This window comes from Labeo rohita, chromosome 7, assembly GCF_022985175.1.
Source record: "Labeo rohita strain BAU-BD-2019 chromosome 7, IGBB_LRoh.1.0, whole genome shotgun sequence".
Classification (NCBI taxonomy): Eukaryota; Metazoa; Chordata; class Actinopteri; order Cypriniformes; family Cyprinidae; genus Labeo; species Labeo rohita.
This window is the reverse complement of record NC_066875.1, coordinates 23,783,176-23,811,027: the sequence shown is the minus strand read 5'-3', so window position 1 is coordinate 23,811,027 and position 27,852 is coordinate 23,783,176. Positions and strand designations below refer to the sequence as shown.

The following is a 27,852-nucleotide window of genomic DNA, read 5'->3' as shown; positions in this document are numbered from 1 at the left end:
ACGCAGGCTATTACCACTCGCAATCACTCCATCTCATTCTCGACTCTCTCCTTCCCCTCAGAGCTGTCTCTCTCTTTCTCATATTGTAATAGACAGACAAACAGACAGACAGAATGATGCAAATCCTGCCCTTTCTCAGCAGACAGTCACAAACAAACACAGACACACATACGCTCGGAGAGAATGAGCTGTCATGGAAAATCATGAGCTTCCATTCAAGATGCCCTGACAGCAAACATCTCCTCTCCTCCTGTTTCTCTCCCACACTCACTCACTGCCCAACTCCAGACATATTTATCTGCTAAATTTGTTTCTCCAGCACAGCCGGGTTTGGTCCTGCTGGGCTCACTGTTATAACAACATCAAAGACTTTTTTCTGCTTGGCACACCAGACAACAAACAGACAGCTTGAGAAGGGAGAAGGACTGAGCTTTGAGATCACCTCACAAGTAATCGACTGTCAAAACAAACATACTCTCAGTTTTCTGCTGGGCTGAATAGCACCTGTCAAATTCAGTCATCAACTTGAATCTCCACAAACACACACACACAAGAATACAGAATGCAGATGGTTTACGGGTGTTGTGTGTCACGTTCACTCACTGGGGATCTGTTGGATCTTATGGACCACCACAAAGGCATCAGACAGTCCAACCTTCACTGGATGATTGACAGAGCTGATTTTTGCAATCTGCACTGGGACCTGAAATAAAAGGACGTACTAGTTAATTCATCCATCATCCACCTGAGGAGCCGACAGCTAGATCGAAAGAAGGAAAGCAAGAAAGCCAAAAAGAAAGACACGAAAGAAAGAAAAGAAGAAAGAAAGAAAAAAATGAAGAAAGAACAAAAAAAAAAAAAAAACAGATATGGAATGACACATGGGGAGCGGGAGAAGCCTAATTCAGTTAGGAGGTTTGTGGGCTGAATATGCTTTGCAATAATCAAATAAATCTCAACAGCATTTACAAGAATTTCTTCTGACTAGAGAGTTACAATATTTCTTTATATATTTCTATCTATTTTTTTTTATTTCGCATAACACTATTTTTGAGGTCAAAAACGGGTTTTTCTACAATTTAAAATACAATAATGTATTCATATTTCATAACTATCAAATATATGATAGAAATGGCATAACAAAAATGCTGAATAAATATTATAAAAAAAATATATATATAATAAAAGTAGTGGTCCCCTGGAGTTGAGTCACTGGTGTTACCGTTCAACAAAAATCGTTAATTTTGAAATTAAAATCACACTGATGACATCATTTGACTTCCTTCTTCCTATTTCCTAAAGATCTATGAAAAAGGCCCATGTTAAAGGAACACTCCACTTTTTTTGAAAAATAGGCTCATTTTCCAACTCCCCTAGAGTTAAACAGTTGAGGTTTACCGTTTTTGAATCCATTCAGCCGATCTCTGGGTCTGGCGGTAGCACGTTTAGCATAGCTTAGCATAGATGATTGAATTTGATTAGACCGTAAGCATCTTGCTCAAAAATGATCAAAAAGTTTTGATATTTTTCCTATTTAAAACTTGCCTTTCTGTAGTTACATCGTGTACAAAGACGGACGAAAAATTAAAAGTTAAAAAAGTAAAATTTCGATTTTCTAGGTTGATATAGCTAGGAACTATACTCTTATTTTTGCATAATAATCAAGGAACTTTGCTGCCATACCATGGGTGCAGCAGGCGCAATGATATTACGCAGCCGCCAACTCTGCCGGCTGCAACTCTGCATCTACACAAAATTAGTGCCGGTCACTTTCAGGCGCTGCATAATATCATTGCACCTGCTGCACTCATGGTACGGCAGCAAAGTTCCTTGATTATTTCGCCGGAATGAGAGTATAGTTCTTAGCCATATCAGCCTGGAAAATTGCAACTTTTCATTTTCCGTCAGTCTTAGTACACGATGTAACTACAGAAAAGTCAAGTTTTAAATAGGAAAAATACTGTCATTATATATGATCATTTTTGAGCGAGATGCTATCGGTCTAATCAGATTCAGTGATCTATGCTAAGCTATGCTAAAAGTGCTACCACCAGACACAGAGATCAGCTGAATGGATTCCAAAAATGGTAAAACTCAATTTAACTCCAGGGCAGTCCACTGTCTCTTTTCAGTTCTCATTTATCTCATGATTTCATATGAAGCTTTTAGCCTACGTCAATGGTATGACCTACTTTACTTTTAGGAAACTGTAAAAAAACCACTAGAATATACATGGATTAAACTACTTAATTTAGTAAGTATACCATGACTGACAACATGTGGTTTGATACCTTGCAGCAGCCATTTTTTAAAATGCATTTTTCATGAAAATTATCACTGGTGTTACTGTCACTATAAATAAATAAAACATAATCTTCTTATTTCTTGCATTTTCATTACTTTTCTGTAACTCTGACTACATGTGCTGAAAAAAAAATTGAGAAATAATATTTCATAAAAACCTTTAATACCTTTAATTTAAAAGTAATGCATTACTTTACTAGTTACTTGAAAAAAGTAATCTACTTGTAATGCGTTAACTCCCAACACTGTTCACATTTGACCGCACATGATTTGTGAAACTGATGGAATAACTTAACTGAGCATGTTTGCAAGTCGCAAATTGAAAAGAGAGTGACATTGACCCAATCACACAAACTCAGATGGAACAGGAAGTAATCATAGAAGAGCCACATCACAGACAGAGAGAGAAATAGAAAACAAGATGAAAGACATACGGAGGACGAAAAGAAAAAAATATCTATCAGACCTCTTTGTAAGCAAAGACAATTCGTCCATCGCTGTGCAATGTGGCCTGGAAGGTGAAACTTCCTTGATTATAAGAATCCTGAAGATGGACGTGATCCCACTGGACAACCAAAGCAGTTCCTATGAAACATATACACATTTAAATAATATTATTTTATATATTAGTGAGGATATATTTAATACTTCAGTTTCTGATCCTGTATGTCTCTGTATACAAGAGCATCTTGAAAACATAACAAAATCTGTAAGTGTCACATTTGATTTATAGCAAGTCAAGGTACAGTGTTTTCGATGGGTGTTTGTGCATTTGAAGATTGGTAGGTCTGACAGGTATATATTTGATATTTCTGTACCAATATATTTTTCCACTATATATTTCTGTCAGATAGGACACCATCTGTCTCTCTCTCACATACACACACACACAAACACACGCAGTTGATTGCGTCTGTCTCTTACCATTGTCAAAATAGATGACAGTTGAGTTTCTGGAAAGGCTGGGGTCAAAGTTTGCCATAAGTGGAGCGATATATTGTGTGGCTGTCAACATTCGGTGAACCACATCTCCTGTGTAGATGAACCCTGAAAACACACAAACACACACACACTGTGGTGAATGTGATAAAAAATAAGACAAAAGTACTTAATTTGTTTATGAAAAATGTGTTTTTTGGCACAAATGCATGAACATGTGCTTGTGTTTCTACTCTTAATCTCTGTGGTCTCCTCCTTTCTCATCTATGCGTCCTGGCAAACAGCCCTGGCCTGTCTCCAAAGTGATTAATACTCTAATTAGCCATATAAATGCCTCTTTCCATCCCACTCACAGAAAGGAGAGAGGACCTTCCACACATACATAATCTAAAATGTGTCTTCAGCATTTGTCTGCTTAAATCAATGCAAATCTTTCCTCAGGAATTCAGCCAACCTGGACTACGCTGACCAACTTCGCTTACCCTGTAAGCACTTAAAAACTCATTATATCCAATTCAATAAAAATAAAAAAATTAAGACAAAAACAAGGCTCACTATTATTTGGCAAAAACAAATCTTCAAAAATGATTTATTATAGCAATCTACACACTTATTTGTCACTATTTCTAAAGTCAAACTCTACACCTACTTCTAACCATTGAACTTGCTTATCAATAAAGGTGTCCTCGAAGGTCCAAGAAGTGAGCCACATGATAACAATTTGAGCAGCATATGTTCAGTCAGTGTGCCAGCCCATCTGATCAATGTAAGGATAACACATCCAATTTCAATTATAAGCCTATTAAATACTCATTACAAACCTTATTTTCACTGCTCAAATATTTTCTCCTTTTTTACTTAGAATAAGCCTCTTCGAGCAGATATGAAATAAGAAAAAGGAGAAGAATGTGACTGGAAAAAAGCATACTCAAACAAGTCAGTAGCATCAAAAGCTAAATTCATGCTCTCTGGACTCCCGTCCTAGTTACCAAAGGAGTTTCTTTAGCAATTTTGTCTGATTGAACCAGACAACAGAGTTACTGCAAAAAGCCTTTGCCAACAAGATGGGCTATCTGCACTTAATGTAAATAGACACTCAGATTTTAATAATTTATTCATTCATTCAATAATTTAGCAAACATTTCCCAGTGCTGTTTATTACATATTCTTAAAGGGACAGTTCACCCAAAAATGGAAATTCTGTCATTAATTACTTATCCTCATGTCATTCACTTCCAGAACAAAAATGTACAGATAATGTATTGTCATCCAAGATGTTAATGTCTTTCTTTCTTCAGTCGTTAAGAAATTATGTTTTCTGAGGAAATCATTTCAGAAATTATCTCCATATAGTGGACTTTTACTTCCAAAATACAGTTTCAATGCAGCTTCAAAGGGCTCTAAATGATCCCAGCAAAGGAAGAAGGGTCTTATCTAGTGAAACTAAAAAAAAATATAATTTATATACTTTTTAACCTCAAATGCTCGTCTTGTCTAACTCTGCAATGTCCATGAGTACTTTGTGTAAACTGGGTCAATACAGTTAGGGTAGGTTGAAAAATTATCATTTCATTTTCTCCTCCAACTTCAAAATTGCCCTGCATCGCTGCAGAAGTACCGACCCAGTGTTTACAAAGTGAACGTGCAAAGAAGGTCAAACGCCCTTTACAAGGTAAAACAGCGATGTAGGGCATTTTTGAAGTTGAGAAGAAAATAAGATGGGAGTTTTTCTGACCTACCCTAACTGTTTTGACCCTGATTACACAGACTATGCACGCACATGGCAGAGCTAGACAAGACCAGGGTTGCCAGGTTTTCACAACAAACCCCACCAAATTGCTACTCAAAACTAGCCCAAAAGTAGCCTAATGGCGTTTTAAAGGGGGTTCCCCGTTAAAAGTGGCGTTCTAGTTGGCGCCAATAGCCTTGTGGTTAGTGGGCTGACATATAGCGCATCTGTGCTCGCAGCGACCCGAGTTCAATTCCATCTTGAGGTCCTTTGCCGATCCTGCTCCCCTCTCTCTACCCAGTACTTTTCTGTCATCTCTCTACGGTCCTGTCCATTAAAGGCCCAAAAGCGCCCAATTTACCTAAAGTAGCACAATTCAGTAGCCGAATTCCATGGGAAAACCACAGACTCCGCAACACTGGACAAGACAAGCATTCGAGGTTAAAAAGTATATAAATTGTAATGTTTTTTTAGAAAATAAATAAACATTTTGCTAGATAAGACCGCTTGAAGCTGCTTTTAAACTGCATTTTGGAAGTTTAAACTCCTGGGCACCATATCAGTCCATTATATGGAGATATGAAATGTTTTCCTCAAGAAACATAATTTCTTCATGATTGAAGAAAGAAAGACATGAACATCTTGGATGACAACGGAGTGAGTACATTATCTGTAAATGTTTGTTCTGGAAGTGACCTTCTTCTTTAAGACCTTTGTTCATCTTTGAGACACAAATTAAGATATTTTTGATGAAATCTAAGAGCTTTCTAAACCCTGCATAGATGGTAATGCAACTACCACGTTCAACGCCCAATGAAGGTCCTATTTTGAACGACATGACGGCGAGCAATTAATGACAGAATTTTCGTTTTTGTGTGAACTGTTCCTTTACGGCAAGAAAAGTATCTCTTATACCACTGATACAGTGCATGAATTTTTGCTCTTGAGAACACGGCTTCACTGGGAAATTTAGATCACTTGAGTTTCACCGTTCATAACCAGAGAGAGATGACTGATGTAATTATAGGGAGAAATTATATGGCGGTTTTCTGTCTCTATCTTTCCCTCACTCTCACAGCTTCATCTTAGACACATTCCAGCAGCCAGTGAGTCACATGAACCGCAATCATAATAAAAATCCCCACACATGCCCTCATATCTACAGCACGCACGGTCAGCCGTTATTAAGAGGAACCTCTCACAGCTGATAAACCCAGCCTGATCCGCTAGAACACACTGACTCACAGTCAAGCTTTTATGCCTACAAGCAAGAACCAATCAATTATGTATTCCTCTTGAAGCTCATATAGATCATACGTTCTGCTTCAGCCATATAATAATCATATCACATGGAGGCAGGCAGACGTTCTCATATAACCTCATCATTGGTTGTGCTGCACGCATCACATGCAGAAGGACAGTTTACTTACCGCCGGTTGCAACAGTGATCTCTCGCAACAAATGCCCATAAAATGGAAAATCAAAGGAGAGATTGACCCGCTGAGGATAAAAACAAGACGAAGTTTAGCTTGCAATTATAACAAGATCTAAACAATAAGCAGAATCAATATAAAACTATTAATCACAGACAGAGGGAGAGAGAAAGAGACTGTGATTACAATAAAACATACAGCAAGTGTAGATCTAGACAGACTCAACAGACTCATTCTGTGGTCAGCTAAAGCAAACTGCTCTGCTAATAAATTTGACTTCTGTCCTAAATCTATGGTGCGCTTGTCCGCTGCGGTTTCTTTTGTTTGGAAAGTGCAATGTGAAGATATCGCAGCCTGTTCCAGTAATGGGATGGCGACACACCAAAACCTGATCTCAATTCAGAGAGGATCAACACTTGGTCGGTTACAAAATCCATAAAACTGACAAACCCATCCACAAGCAACAAATAAAAGCATTTTTTTTAAATAACTTGGTTAGTTTGAAAATGAACAGAATGTGAACAGTAATTGTTCTTTAAAGGGACCTATTATGCAAAAATCACTTTTAGAATGTGTTTGAACACAGCTGTGTGTGGCCGCAGTGTGTGTAAACAACCAGCCTATAATAGTAAAAATCCACCCTTTCATTGTTTTATAATCCCAATAAATTACAAACAGTCTCTCAGAACAAGCAATTTCAGATTCTGCCTTTGTTCACGTTGTCGTAGGGAGAAACTCCAGTACATTTGTGACGCTCCCTGCCCTGTTACCATAAACACAGCCCTGAGTGAGAAGCAGTAGCCTGCCATTACTGGAAATATACAATGTCAGAGCCAAAGAGGCATGACAAGTGTTGTGTTTTCTGATGAACATAAGAGTTTCCATAGACTCCTTCCATCTGAGCTGCTGAGGACACTGTGGTTAAATTAGTCCCGAACAAAAATCTGTAAAGTCTCCTCTGTGTTTAGGAATCAATACCAACGCTTTGTGCACAAACATCAGCTTTAGTCAAAGTAAGCATCGCATTTGTTTTCCAAACTGCCTTTCTGAAAGCACTTCTTGGCAATCTGTAAGGCTAATGTTGCTAAAGCTACCAATGTCTCTGCCTGTTTTTATTGATGCTGCCTTCACAAGCTACCAGAATGATCGTAAATAGGAATATGGTAGATAAAATTGCATATGAAAGCAATGTGAAGTCCACTTGAATTAGTCGAGCTCATAATCACAAGTGGGGCTTATAAAGTTTGTGATAACAAGCGATGGCACTATGAATTATTTATATTGCGCTGTGCTCCTCATCTGTGTAATTCATAAACGCACATTTATTATGCACAGTACAATCAGATGACTGACTTAAGTATGATTTCTGTAAAGATAACAGGCTTGTACTAATAGTGGAATGGCCAGCACGGGAGCACAAGCTCTTGAAGCTCCGCCCTCTTCTCTGGGGGCACCTGCTCATTTGCATTTAAAGCAACAGACACAAAAATGGTGCATTTGGCTCATACCCTAAAAATGGCAATTTTAACAAGCTATAAAAAAATATTTATAGGGTATTTTGAGCTAAAACTTCATTTACACACTCGACATTAGAGATCTTGTAAATGGGGCATAAGAGGTCACCTTTAAATGTAGTCATTTCATACGATTTGCATTTCAGAAGATGTGTACTGCTTCTATTTGTGTGTGAGTGATGATGAATGAATGAAATAATTAATTACTGCTGTCTTACCGCTGCTTGTCGGTGTGTATTGGACAGGATGCCATGAATCTTCACCTTCTCTTTGTCCATCTGATCGATATTTACCCATAATTCTTTGCTCATCGGGTCACTGGGGCCATATGTCTTTGAGGTGTAGTAGTTATGGTCTGTGTCCTCCTGCAGAGAAATATCAGATAGCCAGTCAGGTTAAAGGACACAATACTTACAGTCAAGAAAGTCATGGAACAGAATGGTTGTATAAATAAATAAAAAAACAGAAACGTTCACTTTTTGGTGAAGTATCACTTTAATAATCTCAGAAGAAACAACCCGTATTTGTTTATGGAAGGCTTTTAATAATCAAGGGCCATGAGCCCGTTCTGATTATCACATCACAAACAAATACTATTTCAGGTATTTCAGTATTAAAAACACATGCAAACGCATTCCTGAAAGAACAAACTACAGAGGCATGTTTGCAAAAGACTGAGCCAATCTCTGCTTGTTTTTATCTGTTTTTAATGGTGACCACATATTTTTTTTAGGGAAACTGAGAGGTTTAATGGACTGAGAGTTGATCAGCAGCACCTGTATAGGTGTCTAGCCTCTTCCTGGAAAATATGACGATATCCAAACAACAAAAGGGTCATAATGAGGCATATGCACATTTAGATAAGTGTAGATTTCTGAATGTGTTAAGATGTACCTGGTATATCAATTTAAAAACAAAAAAGTGACAATCCAAAAACTTTGACGTTTTAACTAAATAAACAGGTCTGGAGGTTACATCTGCCAAGCAAATGGATGGAAAATCTGAGTGCCCGCAGAAACACAACCCATGACTGCTGATTAGTAACAGCATAACGCTTTGGACGGGGACAGAAAAACATGATCAGCTAACGGAAAGAAAATCAACTCTAAGAAACTGTATCCCTCAAATTAGTGACCATTACAAATTATTTTCCACAAAGGCCGTCATCAATCATCCAATAATTGTAAATTTGTGGGTTTTAAAAAAGAATCAAAAATGTATGTTTTGTCCACCAATTAGTATAATGCGTGACAAAATCACTTGACCGAGGCTAAGAGTGTGACATGATTATTCATGACATATTGAGCAACGGTGCTTTGGAAAAACAGAGTTTGAGGCTGATTCTGTTCCCGTCTCTCCTCCCTAATCACTTTCTGTCTCTGCTCAACTGTCCTGTCATAATAAAGCCAAAAAAGCCAAAAAATATAACTTTACAAATATATATGAATTCCTGTATGGCACATTCTCTGTGAGTAGAAGACATGATGGATGGCAAACTAATAATCCAAAATAACACCCACTGGACATGACAGATTGAGAATTAATGAAATCGTCCCAGATTGATCTACTGTTGTTTACTGAGCATGGCAAGGCTGTCTGTAAAACCCTAAGAGGAAAACGCTTGATCATAAAAGTCTGCACTGTCTTATCAAACAGTCTGGCGCTGAGGAATTCAGCATCAAACTGTATGAATAATACAATTCTCATAAAGAACGAAATGTGTCAGAGTTCCGGAGAGGTGAATATAAGGTACGTAATCTTTGACAGTTTAATCTGTTAAAGTGCTAAAGCAGAGCAACCCAGGCTGAAACTAAAGCAAACTAAAACCTAAAAGCCTAAACTGGAGCCTGAGGCCATATCATAAAAAAGCAACATAAAATGCAGGCGTTTGAAATGCACAAAATAAAAAATGACAGAAGCACTTTGTTGTGTGTGAAATAAATGATGCACCTGGTGCATGTGTTTATGAATGTTTGTACAGGAATGTGTTTGTATACAGGAGCTGGTAGAAGTTCAAACACTAAAACTCCATTACAAAGACCCTTTAAAACAACATGAAAGAAAAGAGCCAGTGGACATACCAAATTAGCAACAGCATACTCCATACACACACAGTGCTTTGAAGTAAACATCATGTAAGAAACTAATTCAATACTGAAAACATGTGCTTGATGTTATTCATATGGTTCATATGGTTTTCAATAGTTTAAAAGACACGGGCGAATCGTTGTCATTAAAAAATGAGATTGCATGGGTGTTTGAATCGAGATCGCAATCTTTTAACGATTAATCGTGCAGCTCTAATAGATAGAGAGATAGAGTGACGTGAAGCAGGACGGAGCTCAAGTCGTCAGAGCGGAGCGAAGATGGTGGGGGAATTCTTGTGCCACACATCAGTCTGGAATCTCACGGAGAAGGTCCGGAAGGATAAAATAAGAAGTGACGACAGTGAAAGATGAGAGAGGACCAGGTCTGGCACTTTATATTGTGGTTTTGTTTACGTTTATGCAGCGGTTGGCGGTCTGTGAAACAGCTGCTGCTTACTTTCATTTTATTGCTTGCTCATTTTGCTGTTAAAGTTCAATTTTGTTAATAAAGTTCATTATTTTTAAGTCTCATGACCCTCCGAGGGTCACGACCCAGAGTTTGATAACTTGTGCCAGTTTTTTAAAAGCTGAACTTCTTTTACTTGAGTACTGTGTAATGTGTGAGATGCTGGAAAAGATGCAAGGACATTGGTTAAAGGGGATGGCTAACGCTACTTCATGCATTCTGACTTATTTACACTGTTATAGAGTTGGATTCTCATGCTAAACATGACCAAAGTCTCAAAAAACAAGTTGGACATATCACGTAGTATTTCAGGGCCAAAGACATTCCTTCTGTCATTAAAAGTCTGTCATTAATTACTCACCCTCATGTCATTTTAAACCCGTAAGAGCTTTTCAGAAAACAAATTCAAATATTTTTGATGAAATCCGAGAGCTTCCTGACCCTCCACAGACAGAAAGGGCCAGCGCTCTACACTTGCTTTGCTTTTTAGGAGCACTAAAACTTAAAAAATATACGTTTCTAATTAATAATCGAAAAATTCTGATAAAAAATTAGCCTTCCCATTACGAGGTGATATTTGACTCTTTAAAGTGATTTACAAGGGAATTTTGTTTTTACTGTTGCAACGGCATTTTTCTAACTTTATTAAAAGTATTCTATTTTTTATGTCAAATAAATGTTTATGTTAAATAAAACAACAAAATAAGAACAGGTAGAAAAAGAATAAGTTACCAATTAGATGAAATCAGTATTAACAAAATTAATTTGTGCTACAGAGGTGGCACAAAAAACACAAAAGTGTCTTGTAGATGTATTTTCATACGTTTAATGAGTGCAGCCAAATTCATAAATTCATGTTGTTTTAAATATAACATTTTGAATACAGAAATATTAACTAAAACTGCCAGCAGGTGGTGGCAAGTCACTGATTTAATTACTGATTCATTCATTCATTTGATTCGTTCAAACGGCTGATTCATTCAGGAATAAAGCAAGTGACTGTCTTTATGAATGGGAAATTAAATCACTGACTCACTAGATTAGTTTGAAAACACAAGTTCATTCATAAACGAAACACTGCTGCATTTGAATGGTGATGTGCAGCGGCTCAGTTGACTCAGTGACTTGTTTCAAACTATTTTTGACAACAAAATACAGCAAAATCAATGTCACTTAAAATTAACTTCTTGTTTATTTAACTCTTGCATTAAATCAATATCTCTTTTACAAACTCCATTAAAAATCATTAAAAGCTGTCACTCATCTTAGTTCATCACGATCTCAAGTTCCATTATAATCAACGAAACTCTCTACACTGCACAATAAATCTCTTATTTACACTCTCTCTTTATGAAAGGATTCGTGAATGCGACAAATGCGACTGAAATGGTTGCACTGTAGAGCCCTGAGTAAGGGTCCTTCCACAGTCTAAGCCCAGAAAGGTAGTAAGGACATTATTAAAACATGGTTCAACCATTATTTTTCCAAACCTACGAGAATACTTTTCGTGTGCAAAGAAACAAAAATAACGCCTAATTTCAACAATTCGGTACTATCGAGAGTACCAAGACGCAGCGCATACGTGTTCTATGTCAGCACTGTGGTGCTCTTGATAATGGTCTATGGTGACGAGGGAGAAGAACCGTTAAATAAAGTCGTTATTTTTGATGTCACATGGACTATTTTAACAACATCCTTACTACGTTTCTGTGGCTTGACCGTGGTAAATCCATGCTGTCTATGGAGGGTCAGAGAATCCTCAGATTTCATTGAAAATATCTTAATTTGTGTTCTGAAAATAGTGAAGGTCTGACAGGTTTGGAACGACATGAGGATGAGTAATTAATGACAGAATTTTCAATTTTAACATGAGATTTTCAGACACTGTGTTATATCCCCTTTAAAGACGTCTGTCTAGAGTGTGTTTACATAGGAAAACAATGAAAAGCACAGTGGAATGCAAAAAGGCATTCTGTGTGAATTATTATTTTGTTTACAGGTTTAAAGGTTACCATTATTTGGGAGCTGTTGTCTGCGTCATCATCAGGCAGTATACCAGGTGAATCCTGAGACTCAGGCTTCAAAACGTCCTGACTGGCTTTGTTACTTTCCATTGGAAGGGGCTCCATGAGAAGCCAGCGTCTCCTCCTCAACAGCTCCACAGTGACATCATCATCCTGTGACCATCCCTGCAGAATTGAATAAGCAGCTCCTGGAACAACACAAAACAACAATCAATCATAAGAGGATGAGAACATTTTGACATTACATAAGACCAAGCTTCATTTCGGAAGAAATGATGCTTGTTCCTTTTAAACATGTGGACAGAATTCCCTCTTCATAACTTATTGCCAAATAGCTTTCCGGAGGTCATGAGAATCAGTTTCATTGTTCTGTTATGTCAAATCCAATACAGACAAACCTCATTTGTCTTATGACTGGCTCTCACAATTGAAACATCACACACGGTTATGCATTTTCATATGGTTTATACAGACCCAAAAAGCATCACTTTTTCACCCTCACACTCTGAAAGAATGGCTCCATTTTGTTTCAGATAAACCTGTTTAACTGTAGTCGCAATAAAGCAGACGGTCCAGTGTACTCCTGACACTTGGTTTATTGTTAAACTGAGGGATGGCGTTATGATGACACGCCAAACTGCTTCTGTGAGAGCTGAGGGTGAAAGGTAAAGAAACGTTTTCAACTGTGAGCCAAGAGTCTCAACCCATCCCTGTCTGCTTTTCTTCTTCTATGGTCTGTATATCACTCTTTATGTCCCTAATCTCTTTCTCTTATTCACCAACAAGCACATACACAGAGCCAAATTCCTATGCAAATCAAGACTCATGTGATCAGAGTTTAATTAAACCTTCTATTTACTTTGCTCTCTAGTCCTCTCATTGGAAATAAAGATGGGAGAGATGATGGGAGTGTGCATGCTGGAACTCGGGGAGACTGAGCGGCCAAAATGGGAATCACTAAAAGCACTTCATAATGTGACTGAGCAGACTAAACAAAAAGAAGAAACAAAAAGGAGAGGCCAATGAATCACCCTGGAATGTGGGTTAGCGCTCCCCGAACACCAGCTTAATCTAAACTAAAAGTCCAGTGTGGTTGTCTGTATAGTTTAATCATAATCTTCCTTTTTTTACAAGCTAAGGTCGAACGAGGACACCAGGAGAAGTAGTTTAGACCTCAGCAGCTTGAATTGATCTTCATTTAAATTCCACACAGCCATGGCTAATATTTGTCTAACGCTTAAGAGATAATGAACGATTAGATACATAAAAACTTTCCTGTAGACTACACTGACTACAGCAGCTAGTTGGGTAGAAATACACTTTGCATTACAAGTGCTCTCTACAAAAGGATTGGAGGAACAACAGAGACAGAAACTAGCCAGAATGATTCTCAATTTTCTGTCTACTACTCATAGCTTGCAGGGTTTGTCCTGTATATAAACACGTCTGATTAGCATGCAGCAGCTTCTCTTGCCTGAACCAGAGCTTACACTCATCCTCACTTACTCGCTTTGTACTCCAGTTTTACAGACACAAAATTTAGTTAGTTCCTTATATGCATTTAGGGTAATACAATATTTAGCTTTGATAGAAAGAGGAAACTGTTTGTACTAAAAACTCATCAGGCAATTAAAATACACTACTCTTGAAAAGTTTGGGGTTGGGGTTTTAAAAGGGACGTATCACGAAAATCTGACTTTTTCCATGTTTAAGCGTTATAATCGGGTCTCCGGTGTATCTATCAACCCAAAAAATGTGAAAAAGGACAACCCAGTACCTTGCCTTTTTCTGCAAGCATGTGAAAAAATGATCTGCTCTCCCATGATGTAGAAAGGAGATCTTATTATAATATCACCGTCCCCTAATCTACACATTTCCACCCATGGCACTGTCATTTTGTTTTCGCAAACGACAACGGTGTACCAGTTCCTTGCCATGGTGAAAGTTCCAGCAATTCATGGTAACTTTTCTGTCTTTGGCTGCACAGAGGAGACAAGACAGCAGTGCATTTATTGATTTATTTATTGTATATTATGCTGCTGTCTAATATAAACATGCAATTTCCTTCCCAGCTGTTAACCTTCACAGACATAACCGACTGTTTTTGTAACTCATTTGTGTTTTTAACAGATTTTAGTTTGTGTTTTCAATGCAATAAGACATGAAAGAGAACTAGTACTTACATGCCGTGTCATGGCCGCTTTCTGTGCGCGTGCTTCAGATGTGTGCGCTCAGAAAACCGTATATCAGAAGTTTAAACTGATACAGCTTTAAAACACATTTCAGCGCAACAGACGTGATAATCAAAACCAAACAGATGTTTTTTAGCAGAGTATCTGATCTACGAGCTGTAAAGGCACAGTTCTATTCTGGAAGAGGGGGCGGGGGAGCAGCAGCTCATTTGCATTTAAAGAGACATGCACAAAAACAGCATGTTCCTGCTTCCACTCAAAACTGCATTTTCAAAATGATATAATAAATGATCTGTGGGGTATTTTGAGCTGAAACTTCACAGACACATTCTGGGGACAGCTCAGACTTATATTACATATTGTTACAAGTCGCATAATATGTCTTCTTTAAATGTTTTTGAAAGAAGCCTCAAAAGGACTGCGTTTATTTAATCAAAATAAAACTTTAATATTGTAAAATAGTATTACAATTTAACAACTGTTTTTTAAATAAATTTTACATTTTAATTTAAGATGAATTTTTAGCAGTTGTTATACAGTATACAGGGTCACGTGATCTTTTAGAAATCACATGGTGATTTGGTGCTCAAGAAACATTATCAATGTTGAAAAGAATTGTGCTAATATTTTGATAGAAACTGCAATGGATTTTTTCAGCTTTCTTTTGATTAATAGAAAGTTTGTTTTAAAAAACAGCATTTTAATTGAAATAGTAAGCTTTTGTAGCAAGACAAAAGTCTTACTTTAGATCAATTTAATGCATCATTGCTGAATATAGGTATTCTATCATTTATAAAGTATTATCACTGTTTGACCAATGTTCCTGTGCACCATATACATTACAAAGACTGTCTGTGAGCACTACACTGGCACATATGATAAACTAGGACTGTTGTATTCCTTCTTTGAAAAAGTAGACCCATACCAATGAAGACTTTTAATGCAGATATCTTTTATAAGAGGAAGCATTCTCAGTCAGATTTACTGATTTACATAGTTCAGTTCACAATTTGTGTAGTGCCAAACACAACACTCCTCCTCGATACAATCCTCTTCTGTTGGGATCTTATTTCAAATTTAAGAAACCTTTCTGAACATAAGACTAAGTACTGGAAACAGGATCTTATATTCCTGCAGATATAATGCTCGGATAATCCCAGCCAGTATCTCTTCGTTCATGTGAGCGTCTTATCTGTTCTCTGCACCGACAAACAACCCAAGTGAGAACGAAAGGGGAAAAATGCAGAACTTGCAGAATGCACTTTGTTTCCAAGTCATCATGGTCGACTGTTCTTCCTTTAAACCCTTGATGTGAGAAAAGATTCTCTGAGCCAAGTCCTTCTGTAAAGCCCATTATACATAACAGGTCAATGAGGATTTAGCGAGGCGGCTGTCACTGACTTTTATTGTCGCTGAGTGGAAATCAGTGTCTGCTCGTGACATGCTTTGAAAAGCCACCGCAGCAGGGACTGGATCTCTTTCTCTCGTGCTTGTGCTTTCTTTTTGCTGCAAGACTAAATCCAGTCCCACATTTCCCTCTCTTTCTCTCATTCCTCATCCTCTGAGCGGAGGGTACCTTTATTTTCAGCTCTTAAGATGTCCAAGAATGAACGAGCGAATGAATGAATGTCAAGCTATACTGTACATACAGACGCTGCGAAAAAACAACTTTGCACTAGAAAAACATTTCTCAAAAAAAACAATTGGAATCGACAACATGCATTGAAGTTAAATGTAATTAACATTATTATAAAATGTATACTGTAATGGAAGGACAGGGGTGTGTATATAAAAGACAGACAGAGCAAAGACAGAGAAGGAGGGAGAGAAATTTACCCACAAATGTGAATTTCCCTCCAGTCATGTCTAAAATGATCAAAATGACTGATATATTACTCTTAATTAATCTGAGGAGGGCAGACGGAGGGAGAGGAACAAAAGGGAAAAGGCGAAAAACAAAAGTTAATAGACCACATGTATTTATCGTGAGTCACTGCTCTGGAACAAAAGAAAACATACAATAGAGCAAGAAAAAAATGTAATATGAGGTACCAATGTATAAAATAAAGAACAGGGGAGGGGTGTCGGGGGTTACTGGGTTCAAAGCCATTTAGATTGTACTATAAAGTTCAAAACCATTACAAAACACTCCCATGTACAGTGTATGCGACTTGCTACTAGCTACACAAGTCTAGAGGAGTTTGATGGATTGGTTCGCTCTCTCTCCATATGAAGCAGACATATTAGTGTGTGTGTAATTACAGAGAAGGTGAAGCATGCTGGAACAGGTCATTTGAACTCAGGATACACACAAACACCTCTATATATGAAAGAACGAACAAGTAATCAGTGACCGTACTATCCATCTTCATCAAACCCGAGACCAAAATAAATGAACTATATTCAAAAGTTTGGGGCCAGTAAGATTATTTTTTGAAAGAAAAGAATAATTCTATTCAGCATGGATAGATTCAATTCATCAAAAGTGACAGTAAAGACATGTATAGTGTAACAGAAGATTTCTATTTGAAAATAAATACTGCTTGTGAACTTTCTGTTCATCAAAGAATACCGAAAAAGGAAAAATCTTGGTTTGCACAAAAACTTTTTAGAATAACAAAAAATAATGTTACCAAATTAAAATTAAATTATAATGATTTCTAAAAGATAAGATTTTATTTTATTAGTTTTACTGTGCAAAGGAACTCTTACAGACTATTCTAATAAAACATGAGCAGACTGACTAAATTTCTGTTTATATGGTTGTTAAAACCATTCTTACCTAAATTGTCACATTCAATTCAATGAGTTTTTGAAAGAATGTTTTTACAGGGTTTTGTAAAAGAATTCGTTCTGCTCAAGTTTTATGAAAGTGTGTGTTTTTAGTTCCAGGACCATATAGGTTGAAAATGAATGAGAAATATTCAATTAGCAATACCACTAAGGGTAAATGTAACCCTGGACCACGAAACCAGTCGTAAGTAGCATGGGTACATTTGCAGCAATAGCCAACAATACATTTTATGGGTCAAAATTATCAATTTTTTCTTTTATGCCAAAAATCATTAGGATATTACGTAAAGATGAAGATATTTTCTAAATTTCCTACTGTAAATATATTAAAACCTAATTTCTGATTACTAATATGCATTAGGGCTGGGCGATATATCGAATATTAGCGATAATATCACAATAATTTTGACAACGATGTAAAATTTGAAAATATCATGAATATCGAATATTTCAAATTCAAGCATACTTTCCGAAAAGAACGCACCGAATGTCCAATATTACCTATATTATTATTAATATTACCAATATTATTGTTTTTGCAATCTGGCAACTGTCATTGCGGAATCACCGATGATCTGAAACACCGACAACAATTAAGCTGGCGTTTATTGAAAGTGTCACTCAACCAGTCTGTGTTCTGTGATTGCTGAATAAATGCACATAGGCTAACGTTACTCAACTACTGTTGTTTGAACAGAGAAACATAGGCTATTGCAATTAGGAATTACTATTAGGAACTTCACTGTCCATTTGTTTTACCAGTTTTTATAATATAGACAGAGAGAGTGCATAAATCTTTGGTATTCGTTTATAAATGTTATTGCATTAAACATTTTGTATTTACTTCGTAACAATAGCTGTTCTATCTAAATTGTTCTGTTGTTGTTTTTAAATGGGGGCAAAAGAAAATCATGTTTTTTTTATTATTTAAAAGCAAATGTAAACATATCGAGATATTTACTGATATCGTAAAAAATTTGACAATATCGAGATATCAAATTTTTATATATATTGTCCAGCCCTAATATGCATTACTAAACAACTTTAAATGCGATTTTCTCAATATTTAGATTTTTTTGCACCCTTAGATTCCAGATTGTCATATCCTAACATCAATGGAAAGCTTATTTATTCAACTTTCAGATGATGACCTTTATGACTGGTTTTGTGGTCCTGGGTCACAGATTTTTCTTTTCGAAAGGGACATCCTCCTACAAAAACTATGATATGGTTTATATATGTTTATTTAACCAAGCGTTCACAGATAATTATTCACAGGCTGTGAGTATTGATGTGCATTAATGGTGAACTGAATCACAGCATGGTTGTTATTGGTTTCAGCAGTAAACAACTGCTTACAGTGGCAGAAAAACACATCCACATCTGTCTCCGAGAGTTTTCATTAAGACTTATACGCACGTACATAAACAAATGGACACGGCATGCGTACTGTACCAGGAGAAATCAATTTCATAGAAAAATGCCTTTTCTACTTTGTCACGTAATTGAGTGATGTGTATGTACTTGAGTGCAAGACCCAGAATGACTTTGTAATCATTTCTAGTGTGTGTGTGTCTGGATGATAGTTTGCATACATTATATGGTCTGTGGCTGACAGTAATGACAGAATACAGATGGCTGGCTTTGCCCTAGGGTGATATAAGGTTTCCTTTACTAACCATTCACACAGAGAGGTATACTTAACCCAGCTAAACACTGGCCTCCAAACCCATGCGCAAACCACACACAGCTTCAGACCATCATTTTTAGTACAATGCTATGATGGACAGAATGAAGACAAGTTTAACTTCATATCTGTTCATATAACTCGACTGTTAAAGCATGGCACTGGCACGGCGACTGCCAGGGAACACATACAGGGCATGTATAGATTAAATGTACTGCCAAATGTAAATGTAAAACATGTGATGTGAACATCTGGATTCCCCCACATGCACTGACACTTTTTTGACTTCACAATGAAACAAACCACTGTGTGGATTGCTTGCTTCAATCTTAAAAACTGAGCCAAGATGCTAAACACATCAGTCAAAAGCACAATTCATATAAAGCAGTTGTATTCATTCATAAACTAGTGCGTTTGTGTGTGCAGCGCATGTATAATTACAAGTATTCATTCTCCCCTCAACAGCTTTTAATTAATGTCCTCCTCAGCATTTAACCTCATCCATCTCCTGCTCTCTCACTGGTGTCATTCTCTTTCATTGCTCAGTCACACCAGTCATTTTTTAAAAAGCGTCTTTTTTCTTTGACCTGCCGCACATCCTGCTAATTTAAAGTGCTAATGAGTGGAAGGTGACATTAGATCATAAAAAAGATCTAAACACGTGAGTTATGTGTGTGCAATGACAAAATTACTGACACATTGTAGAATAAACAGAATCATATGTCAAATACACAGTCAAAGAAGAATAGTCAGTGTGCAATTATCAGACAGCATCATACATGATAAAGTTTATAAGAAGTTGCTTGTCAGGCCGCTGTTTGATTTATTTGCCACAAGCAATTAATTTGCAGGGACAAGCATTTAGATATTTAGAAATGTCAAAGATATAACTTCAGTATTAAGCCGACATGGCGTGTATTTTAGTAAAGTCATTCCTGTAATCCCCTCTTCATATAAAAGCTTCAGCTAACAGGCAAATGCAATTAACTAAATGAGTGCAGCAGAGCCATAAAGGCGCGTTTATCGCAGAAAGAACACACGCACTGCTCGGCTTCACTCACACCCAAAATTATACGGAATATAATACAATACAATATAATGAAATGCAATATAACCCCTAGGATTGCCAAATTTTGGTTCAACAATTCATTTTTAATTTTATCTTACTGTAAATTATAGTAATGCTCCAAAATAAAGTTTACAAAAACAAAGAAAACTAACACCAAAAATAAGCTTTATTTAAAAATCAACTGATTCATCAAATTTATTTAATAATCGGCACTCAAATAAAAACTAGGTTGTATACAAACATTACAATTGCACATGAGGAACTTTTTATACCAACTTTTTAATGACATTCTACTCCAATTTGTTGTTGAAATATAAAGATTTATGATGGCTGTATTAAAACTTGTTTTTTCCTTCAGTTCCAATGAAAATAGTTAAACAGATCACTGTGTGAATGATTCGATAGCCCCTTTCACACATACAGTCTTTACTGGTAAATTACTGGTTAATTACCATTAAGCGATCATGTGTGAATATGTTTTCAGAAATACCAGTAAATTCATTCCAGCAATTTACCGGTATGAGAAGTTGTGATATTACCAGTAAATTACCGGTAATGTTCTCTGTGTGAACACAGAACAAGATTACCGGTATGAGCATGTAGAACGCGCTGACGAATAAAGTCTGCTTTGGTCCAAATTGGCCAATTATAGCGTTCTTATGGAGATGGAGTTTTTCTATGTAAATATGCACTAGATGGACATCTTTGACCATTGCACCTCATCTCGCAGCTTTTTCAACGTGTCGCGCTCAAGACCCAGCCTGCTTTTCCATTCATCAGCGCTGCGGCCCTGCAGTTGGATACTATTATGCACGTCTCATGTTTGCAAGAGCAAAAATGCATTCTGTTTGATCACCCCCGTAAGCCTGTCACTCAGACTTCAAAGCTGTTGTCGAATTGGACAGATAGTGCAACTAAAGTGCTTCTGCTCATGCGGGCAAATGAAGACAATGGCGCAGCTTTTAAAAATAGTTTCTGATGACTGAATTTACTGGCATTTTGGTGCTGGTGTGTGAATAGTCTCCTACAGGTTAAAAGCCAGAACGCCGCTGCCTGTGTGAGCAGCATATTTGTGTATTTACTGGTAAAGTCATTCTGGTAATTTAAGGCAATTTAACAGCATTACTGTGTGAAGAGGGCTAATGACTTATTCACAAAAGTTTCTACATGTTTCATTTATGAATGAATCAGTGCTTTGAACAAATTGGTTTAATAAATCATTCAACAGTCCCCCCAACAGGCCCACACATACAGTCTTTTCTGGTAAATTACTGATAAAAGACCATGTGTGAATAGGACCTTTTCAAAAATACCGGTAAATCAGTTCTGGCAATTTACCACCAAGGAAAGTTGTAACATTACCAGTATGATCCTGTGTGTGAATACAGAATAGAAATTACTGGTATGAGCACGTACAAAGTAAAAATGTGCTGACGAGTGAAGTCTGCTTTGGGCCAATCATAAAGTTCTTATGGAGATGACATGATTACTCTGAGATGTTTACAGTAAGCTACGCTTTAAGCTACGTTTTTCTATATAAATATGCACTATATGGTAGGGCTGGGCGATAAATCGGTAACAGTAATCATCATGCAATATAAATTTCTTTGATAAATGATAACAAGAGCTTGATAAATGTTTGATATAATGTTTATGCGGGAAAGGCAGAACGAAAGAGCGCTAGTTATTTGAACCCCGCCACACGGACTGATTATCCACTTGGCTCAAAGTTCAAAAGGTGGCACAACGCGAGTTTACTACAGCAAATGCGTTCACACGCTGATGAATCTTGATCTCGCGACCACTGGACAGTGTTGTGAGATCCAGTGTGAAGCATTTGAATTCAGCAAAGAACACAAATAACTCAGTATATATCTAGATGAAACAGCGCTGACAAACAGGAACTCTGTGGTGCGCAACGATACAGTCAGAAGGCCTTTTAGTCTACAAATCACCATCATTTACCATAGATTTACTGTAGTAGCACTAACTGCACAATGGTATTGTGTCAGAAATGTGGGTATTCATGACAAATTTTATTATATTATTAATGTAGATGTGTTAAATGTATTGAAGGATGAGTAATGTAATATATTTAGAGTTTTTTTTTTGATGAATTTATACCAAATGTATTAAGACTACTGTTTTTCATACAAATAGCTAGAAATTATATTACATTTTTACCATGGTATTGAGGTGCTATATTTGTGGTTTTAACTGAGATTATCATGATCTAAGTATGTGCTACTATAAAAGACCAATGGATAATTAAAAAAAAAACTCTGAATAATTCAAGTTCACCATATTAAAATGAGGTTGCTACAATTGTTACAGACATTACTGATTTTGATAATGAACATAAATCTACATCTGCATCCTAACTCAAGCTACTATAAAATGTGCATTTCTAAGAGACAAAAAAATGTTATATTATTATTAATATTATGAGGCAACACAAACCTGTTTCTTGATTTGCGAAAATATTATTCATAATAACATGCAGAACTTTTTTATTAATATATTTATTTTGTTAAGGAAAAATAACTGGAAAAGTGTAAAGAATTCAAAAACGTTAAGTGTTTGTCATGTTCTGACCATAAAAAAATGACTGTCTGGTTTTTACAACATTGAAATCTGAAAGAAATAAAAATGATTTATCGAAATATCAACTGATATGAAAAAACACAAAGTCAGAATGTGCTGACGAATGAAGTCTGCTTTGGTCCAATCATAAAGATCTCACGGAGATGACCTGATTACTCGGTGCTGTTTACAATAAGCTCCACTGCTTTTTCTAATTTTTTCTATATAAATAAGCACTATACGGACACCTTGAGCCACATTTCGCAGCTTTTTCAACGTGTCGCACTCGAGACCCAGTCTTCATCATTTCTGATGACTAACATCACAGATTTTACCAGTATTTTGGTGCTGATGTGTGGATGGTCTCTTACTGGTAAAAAGCCAGAACACAATTGCTAATATGAACAGCATATTTGTTTATTTACCTGTGTGAAAATGGCTAACAACTCACTAATAAAGATCATAAAAATACCACCTACAACCTACAATTTTTTTTTTTATGAAAAATCCCCACCACTACAATTCACTCACTATCTGGAGGCCTGGAATTGATTATGTACTGTACTGAGGAGCTCAATTTGTGGAGATGCATTCTAGGTGTGTGTGTGTGTGTGTGTGATTTAGTACAAGGGTCTTAAGGTCCTTGAGTTACTAGTCACTACTGGCCTTGTCTTGCACCACTAATTTAACACACACCCACATAACATTTCGAATATAAACTATGTTTGGGTGAAGAATTCCTTTAAAGAACATCCTCTGATTGTTCATACCAAAGGTTATTTGTGGTAAACACATGAACAGCTTGAGAGTTCATTACAGTATGGACTGCTGTGCTGCTACAGCTTTCTAAACGAAGAGCACAGTGTGCCCACCCACGCTTTTCTGCTATAATATCTACCTCATTACAATGGGCTTGACAGAGGGAATGAATGTTCCTACATTTTTTAAAAGGTACTTCAACAGTGCTTTGGATGACAAATGATTCTAAGTAGCGCCATTAACATTCAAAGGACCCCCTGTGAGCTAAAAGGGTTCTCCGCAGCTCCACACAGTTCTTGGCATATTAACTTCTTTTTAGTCTTTTAGCTTCTTAAAGTTCCTGGGTATAACAAGAGTCTTTGATCAAATATGACAAGGTTTATGGAACTGTTATGGAACACAGTTTATAGAACTCCTAAATTTTGGAGTGACTAATCTGACTTTTCCATTAGCCAGTTGTGTTTAAGTTCAATCATGTGACACACAATAACAGATAATGATTAAAACAAAAAAAGGTTTTGTCTGTTCTTTAGTTTGAGATGAAATTATATTAACATTCAGGGATATATAGTAGTCAACATTTGAAGTAGTTCAAAACCTTTTATCAAAGTTGTCGTAAAACCAAAATAATACCCGTTTTTGTCTTAGGACAACTTTGATTAACTTTTTTGAACCACTTCAAATGCTGACTACTGTATATTAAAACGCTGCATGGGAAAAAAATTCATTCCTGTTTTCCTATAACTATATGTTCTGCACAAAGTACACTATATTTTACAACTATCATTACAATATAAACCTGAATGTAAGAGCCCTCTGTCTGCATGATGTGATCCTATATTCCAGCCCTTTGTAAGTTGTTGTTTTAACCCTGTTTCAAAGGGTTCGAATATATTTCCTTCTTCAAAGAAAGCCAATCTATTTTCTTTGGAAGTTTAACCTTACAAAGATCTAGGACTTATCTTCACTATCATCCTACAGGCATGCAGGAATCGACAATAACACATTGTATTGCAGGAACAATCCAACTATACCTCTCTTTACTGTAGGAAATCTCATTCAGCGATTAAATTTAACTTGTTATCAGGCAGAGTTGAATCCTAACTGCTGTACTGCATACAAATGTCTTGACTGCTGCACTAGTGCCATTTTCCTTCCACATATGGGAGAGTCAGTAAGTCTTTATACACATATCAACCATTCTCAAACGAAAGGTTATGAAAGTTCATGTTTTTTTCTATGTATGCGTGACTATCTGATAATCCAGCATCCACTGCAGAAGAATGCCAAAAGTTTAAAAAACATATAAAAAGTACCTGTTCTGTTATCTGTGTGTACAGTGCAATGCTCAGTGTAGGTTATATTAAAAACCCTTTTAAGGAATCCACAAGAACAAACAAGAGTGTTGTCATTTCCTGTTTTTAAAGAGCCCACGAGTTAAACTCAACAGACATTTCTCTCTCTCCTACTCACACACACACTTATTTTGGCTGTAAAAGGACGTTGGCTGGCCTGGGATGAACAGCCTCACCCTGATTCATCTCTCTTAGGACACTGTAACCAGGTCAAATTGTGTTCATACATGCCATGTGATTTGTTTATTCATGTGTTTACGTTATAATGTAAATGGTTGTGCGTAAAAAGAAAAGTAAAAGAAAGTTTGTAATTTTTCGCCATGTAAATAACCAAGCACACTCACATTCCAGAATATTAGACTTGTGCATTAATGACATTTTCCACAAAATCACATGTTCAGATTTAATAAACAATAATAATGACGGAATGGATCTGTTTCTAAGAAACCCAAAAAACTTGATTACATCTTCTTGAAAACTCTTGACCCATCAACAACAATCTTCCAAACATATCTTGTTCTTTCATGGTTACAACCAAAGCAGTGGCTGTTTCTATTTTATTTTAATAGTGCTCTATCTATTTATTTTAATTATTTTTTCTGCAGTCTGATAAAATGACAAGTCACAAGAAGTAGTTTACAGTACTATTAGCATTACAAACACATGGTATGTAGTGTGTGCTTTATACTGTATGATAGGTGACTAAATATCTTGGTTTTCTTTAAAAGATTGCCATCAACTTAAAATGATATCTAATAGGGGTGTGCCGGTCCGATATCAGCAAATATCAGCATTTAGAATTTTCTACTGGATTGGGGTATTGGTCAAAGGACACTGATCCAAATCCGATAATATACAATTCTGTTATTGTTAAAGGGGTCATTGGATGCCCATTTTCCACAAGCTGATATGATTCTTTAAGGTCTTAATAAGAAGTCTATAATATACTTTGTTTAAAATTTCTCAGTGATAGTGTAAAAACACTCTTTTTATCTTGTCAAAATCAGCCCTGTTCAGAGTGAGCCATTCTACTGCATGTTCCTTTAAATGCTAATGAGCTCTGCTCACCCCTGGCTCACCCACTGCTGTAGGTGAAGCTGCATCACGAATGATTTGTGATTTCCTTCTAAAACTAAAGTAACATTCATCCTCTGCGTCTTCAGCGGCTCAGATGTCGGGAGTAAATGATGACTGCTATGATCATTATTACATCCAACAACAGAACACCTCAATCGCTTAATTGGAGACGTTCTTGTCATCCCCTGCACCAGAGTAGACACATGGGCGGTTGGAGTCAGACTGTTACAGCTCAGTCAGGGAGGGTCTAAGGTAAGAAGGTTATGTCAATCAACTATCGTGGGAGCGGCTTTTGTCGGTGTGACGTGACGTCACACTGACAAGAAGCTGAGAATGACTTGATTTAAAAAAAGGGGCTATTTCTTATAAAGATCACAAAAATACCACTGGATGGATTTTTTCACCATTTTTCTCAGTAAATATATTTCTAAAGGTACTTTTGACTTGAAATTTTCACCAGAAGTTGGTAAATCCTTACATACAAAGAAAACAAAACAAAAAAGTTCAAAAAGTTAAGTAATAAAATGGAATGACACAGGGGAAAAGTATTGAACACATGATAAACGGGAGTTGCAAAAAGGCATGGAAAGCCAAACACCAGCTGAACTCTATCAGTAATTAGAAAGCAATCCTGCCCCTTGTCAGTGGACATTAATATTATCCGGTTCAGTCCCAACACCTACAGCAGCGTTTCCCAATGTCAGTCCTCGCCCCCCTCAGGTCTGCATATTTTGTATATATCTCTTATCATGTACCGTGAAGTGCCCTGACTGGAGTTGGGAAACGCTGACCTACAGTACGAGGATGATGAAGATCAAACAAGGGTGGACATTTCAGCAAGTCAATGATCCCAAACACAGCCAAGGAATCAGTTGGTTTTAGAAAAACAAAATAAATCTCCTAGAATGGCCCAGCCAATCACCTGACTTAAATCCAATAGAAAATAAGAACTAAAGATCAGAGTTCATAGAAGAGGCCCACAGAACCTTCAAGATTTGAAGACTCTGTGGAAGAATGGGCTAAAATCACACCTGAGCAATGCATGCGACTAATTTCTCCATACGGGAAGTGTCTTGAAGCTGTCATTAACAACAAAGGCTTTTTGAAATTTATTTAATACTTTGTTGTACAAAAGCCTTTGTTGTTAATGACAGCTTTAAAGTATTAAATAAATTTCAGTAGTTCAATAGTTTTCCTCTGTGTCATTCCATTTTATTACACATAACTTAATTTCTGAAATTATTTGTCTTGTTTTATTTGTATGTACTTGGGTTTTTATTGACATCTGGTAAAAATTTCATGTCAACAGCTCCTTTAAAAGTATATATACCGAAAAAATGGTAACATGTTTAATACTTATTTTACCTTATTTTACTTATTTGCTGTATATATTTATATATAAATACATTACTTGATTTTTAATGACTGTATATTACAACAATACAAATAGCAATGCGTAACATCCACCAGATTTAGTCCTATACTTATTCACTTATATTTGTTCCCCACTAAATAATGTTTTTTTACTAAAAGTTTACATTTTATAAAATTATTGTGCACTTATGATTTTTCTAGAGTAACTTTTGCTACTGAATTATCCACTAACCAAGTTTATAATAGTATTTTTTTCATAGATTATGATTATATATTCTTTCATTTGTTATTTTTATTTATAATAAGGTTGTCTATATTTAGTAGATTGTGTGTAACACACATTAAGGTATAGAAATTTTACACTAATTTACACTGATTTAAAAAAAAAATTGCGCTGGTATCGGATCGGGATCGGTTCTAAAAAAGTGGTATCGAGCCAGCCCTAAAAATTATGTCTGCATTATATA

The 27,852-nt window shown here is 36.4% G+C and overlaps 1 protein-coding gene across 1 annotated transcript in view; it reads right to left on the bottom strand.

Moving 5' to 3' along the window:
• Positions 1-27,852, bottom strand: part of plxdc2b (plexin domain containing 2b) — a 70,849-nt gene that overhangs the window by 26,046 nt on the left and 16,951 nt on the right. The window contains exons 2-7 of the mRNA XM_051114816.1: positions 12,485-12,684; positions 8,138-8,284; positions 6,403-6,472; positions 3,229-3,351; positions 2,771-2,889; positions 604-703 (exon numbers count right to left, since the gene is read on the bottom strand). Of these exons, the coding sequence (XP_050970773.1) occupies positions 604-703; positions 2,771-2,889; positions 3,229-3,351; positions 6,403-6,472; positions 8,138-8,284; positions 12,485-12,684 (759 nt within the window). The remainder of the gene's footprint in view (positions 1-603; positions 704-2,770; positions 2,890-3,228; positions 3,352-6,402; positions 6,473-8,137; positions 8,285-12,484; positions 12,685-27,852) is intronic.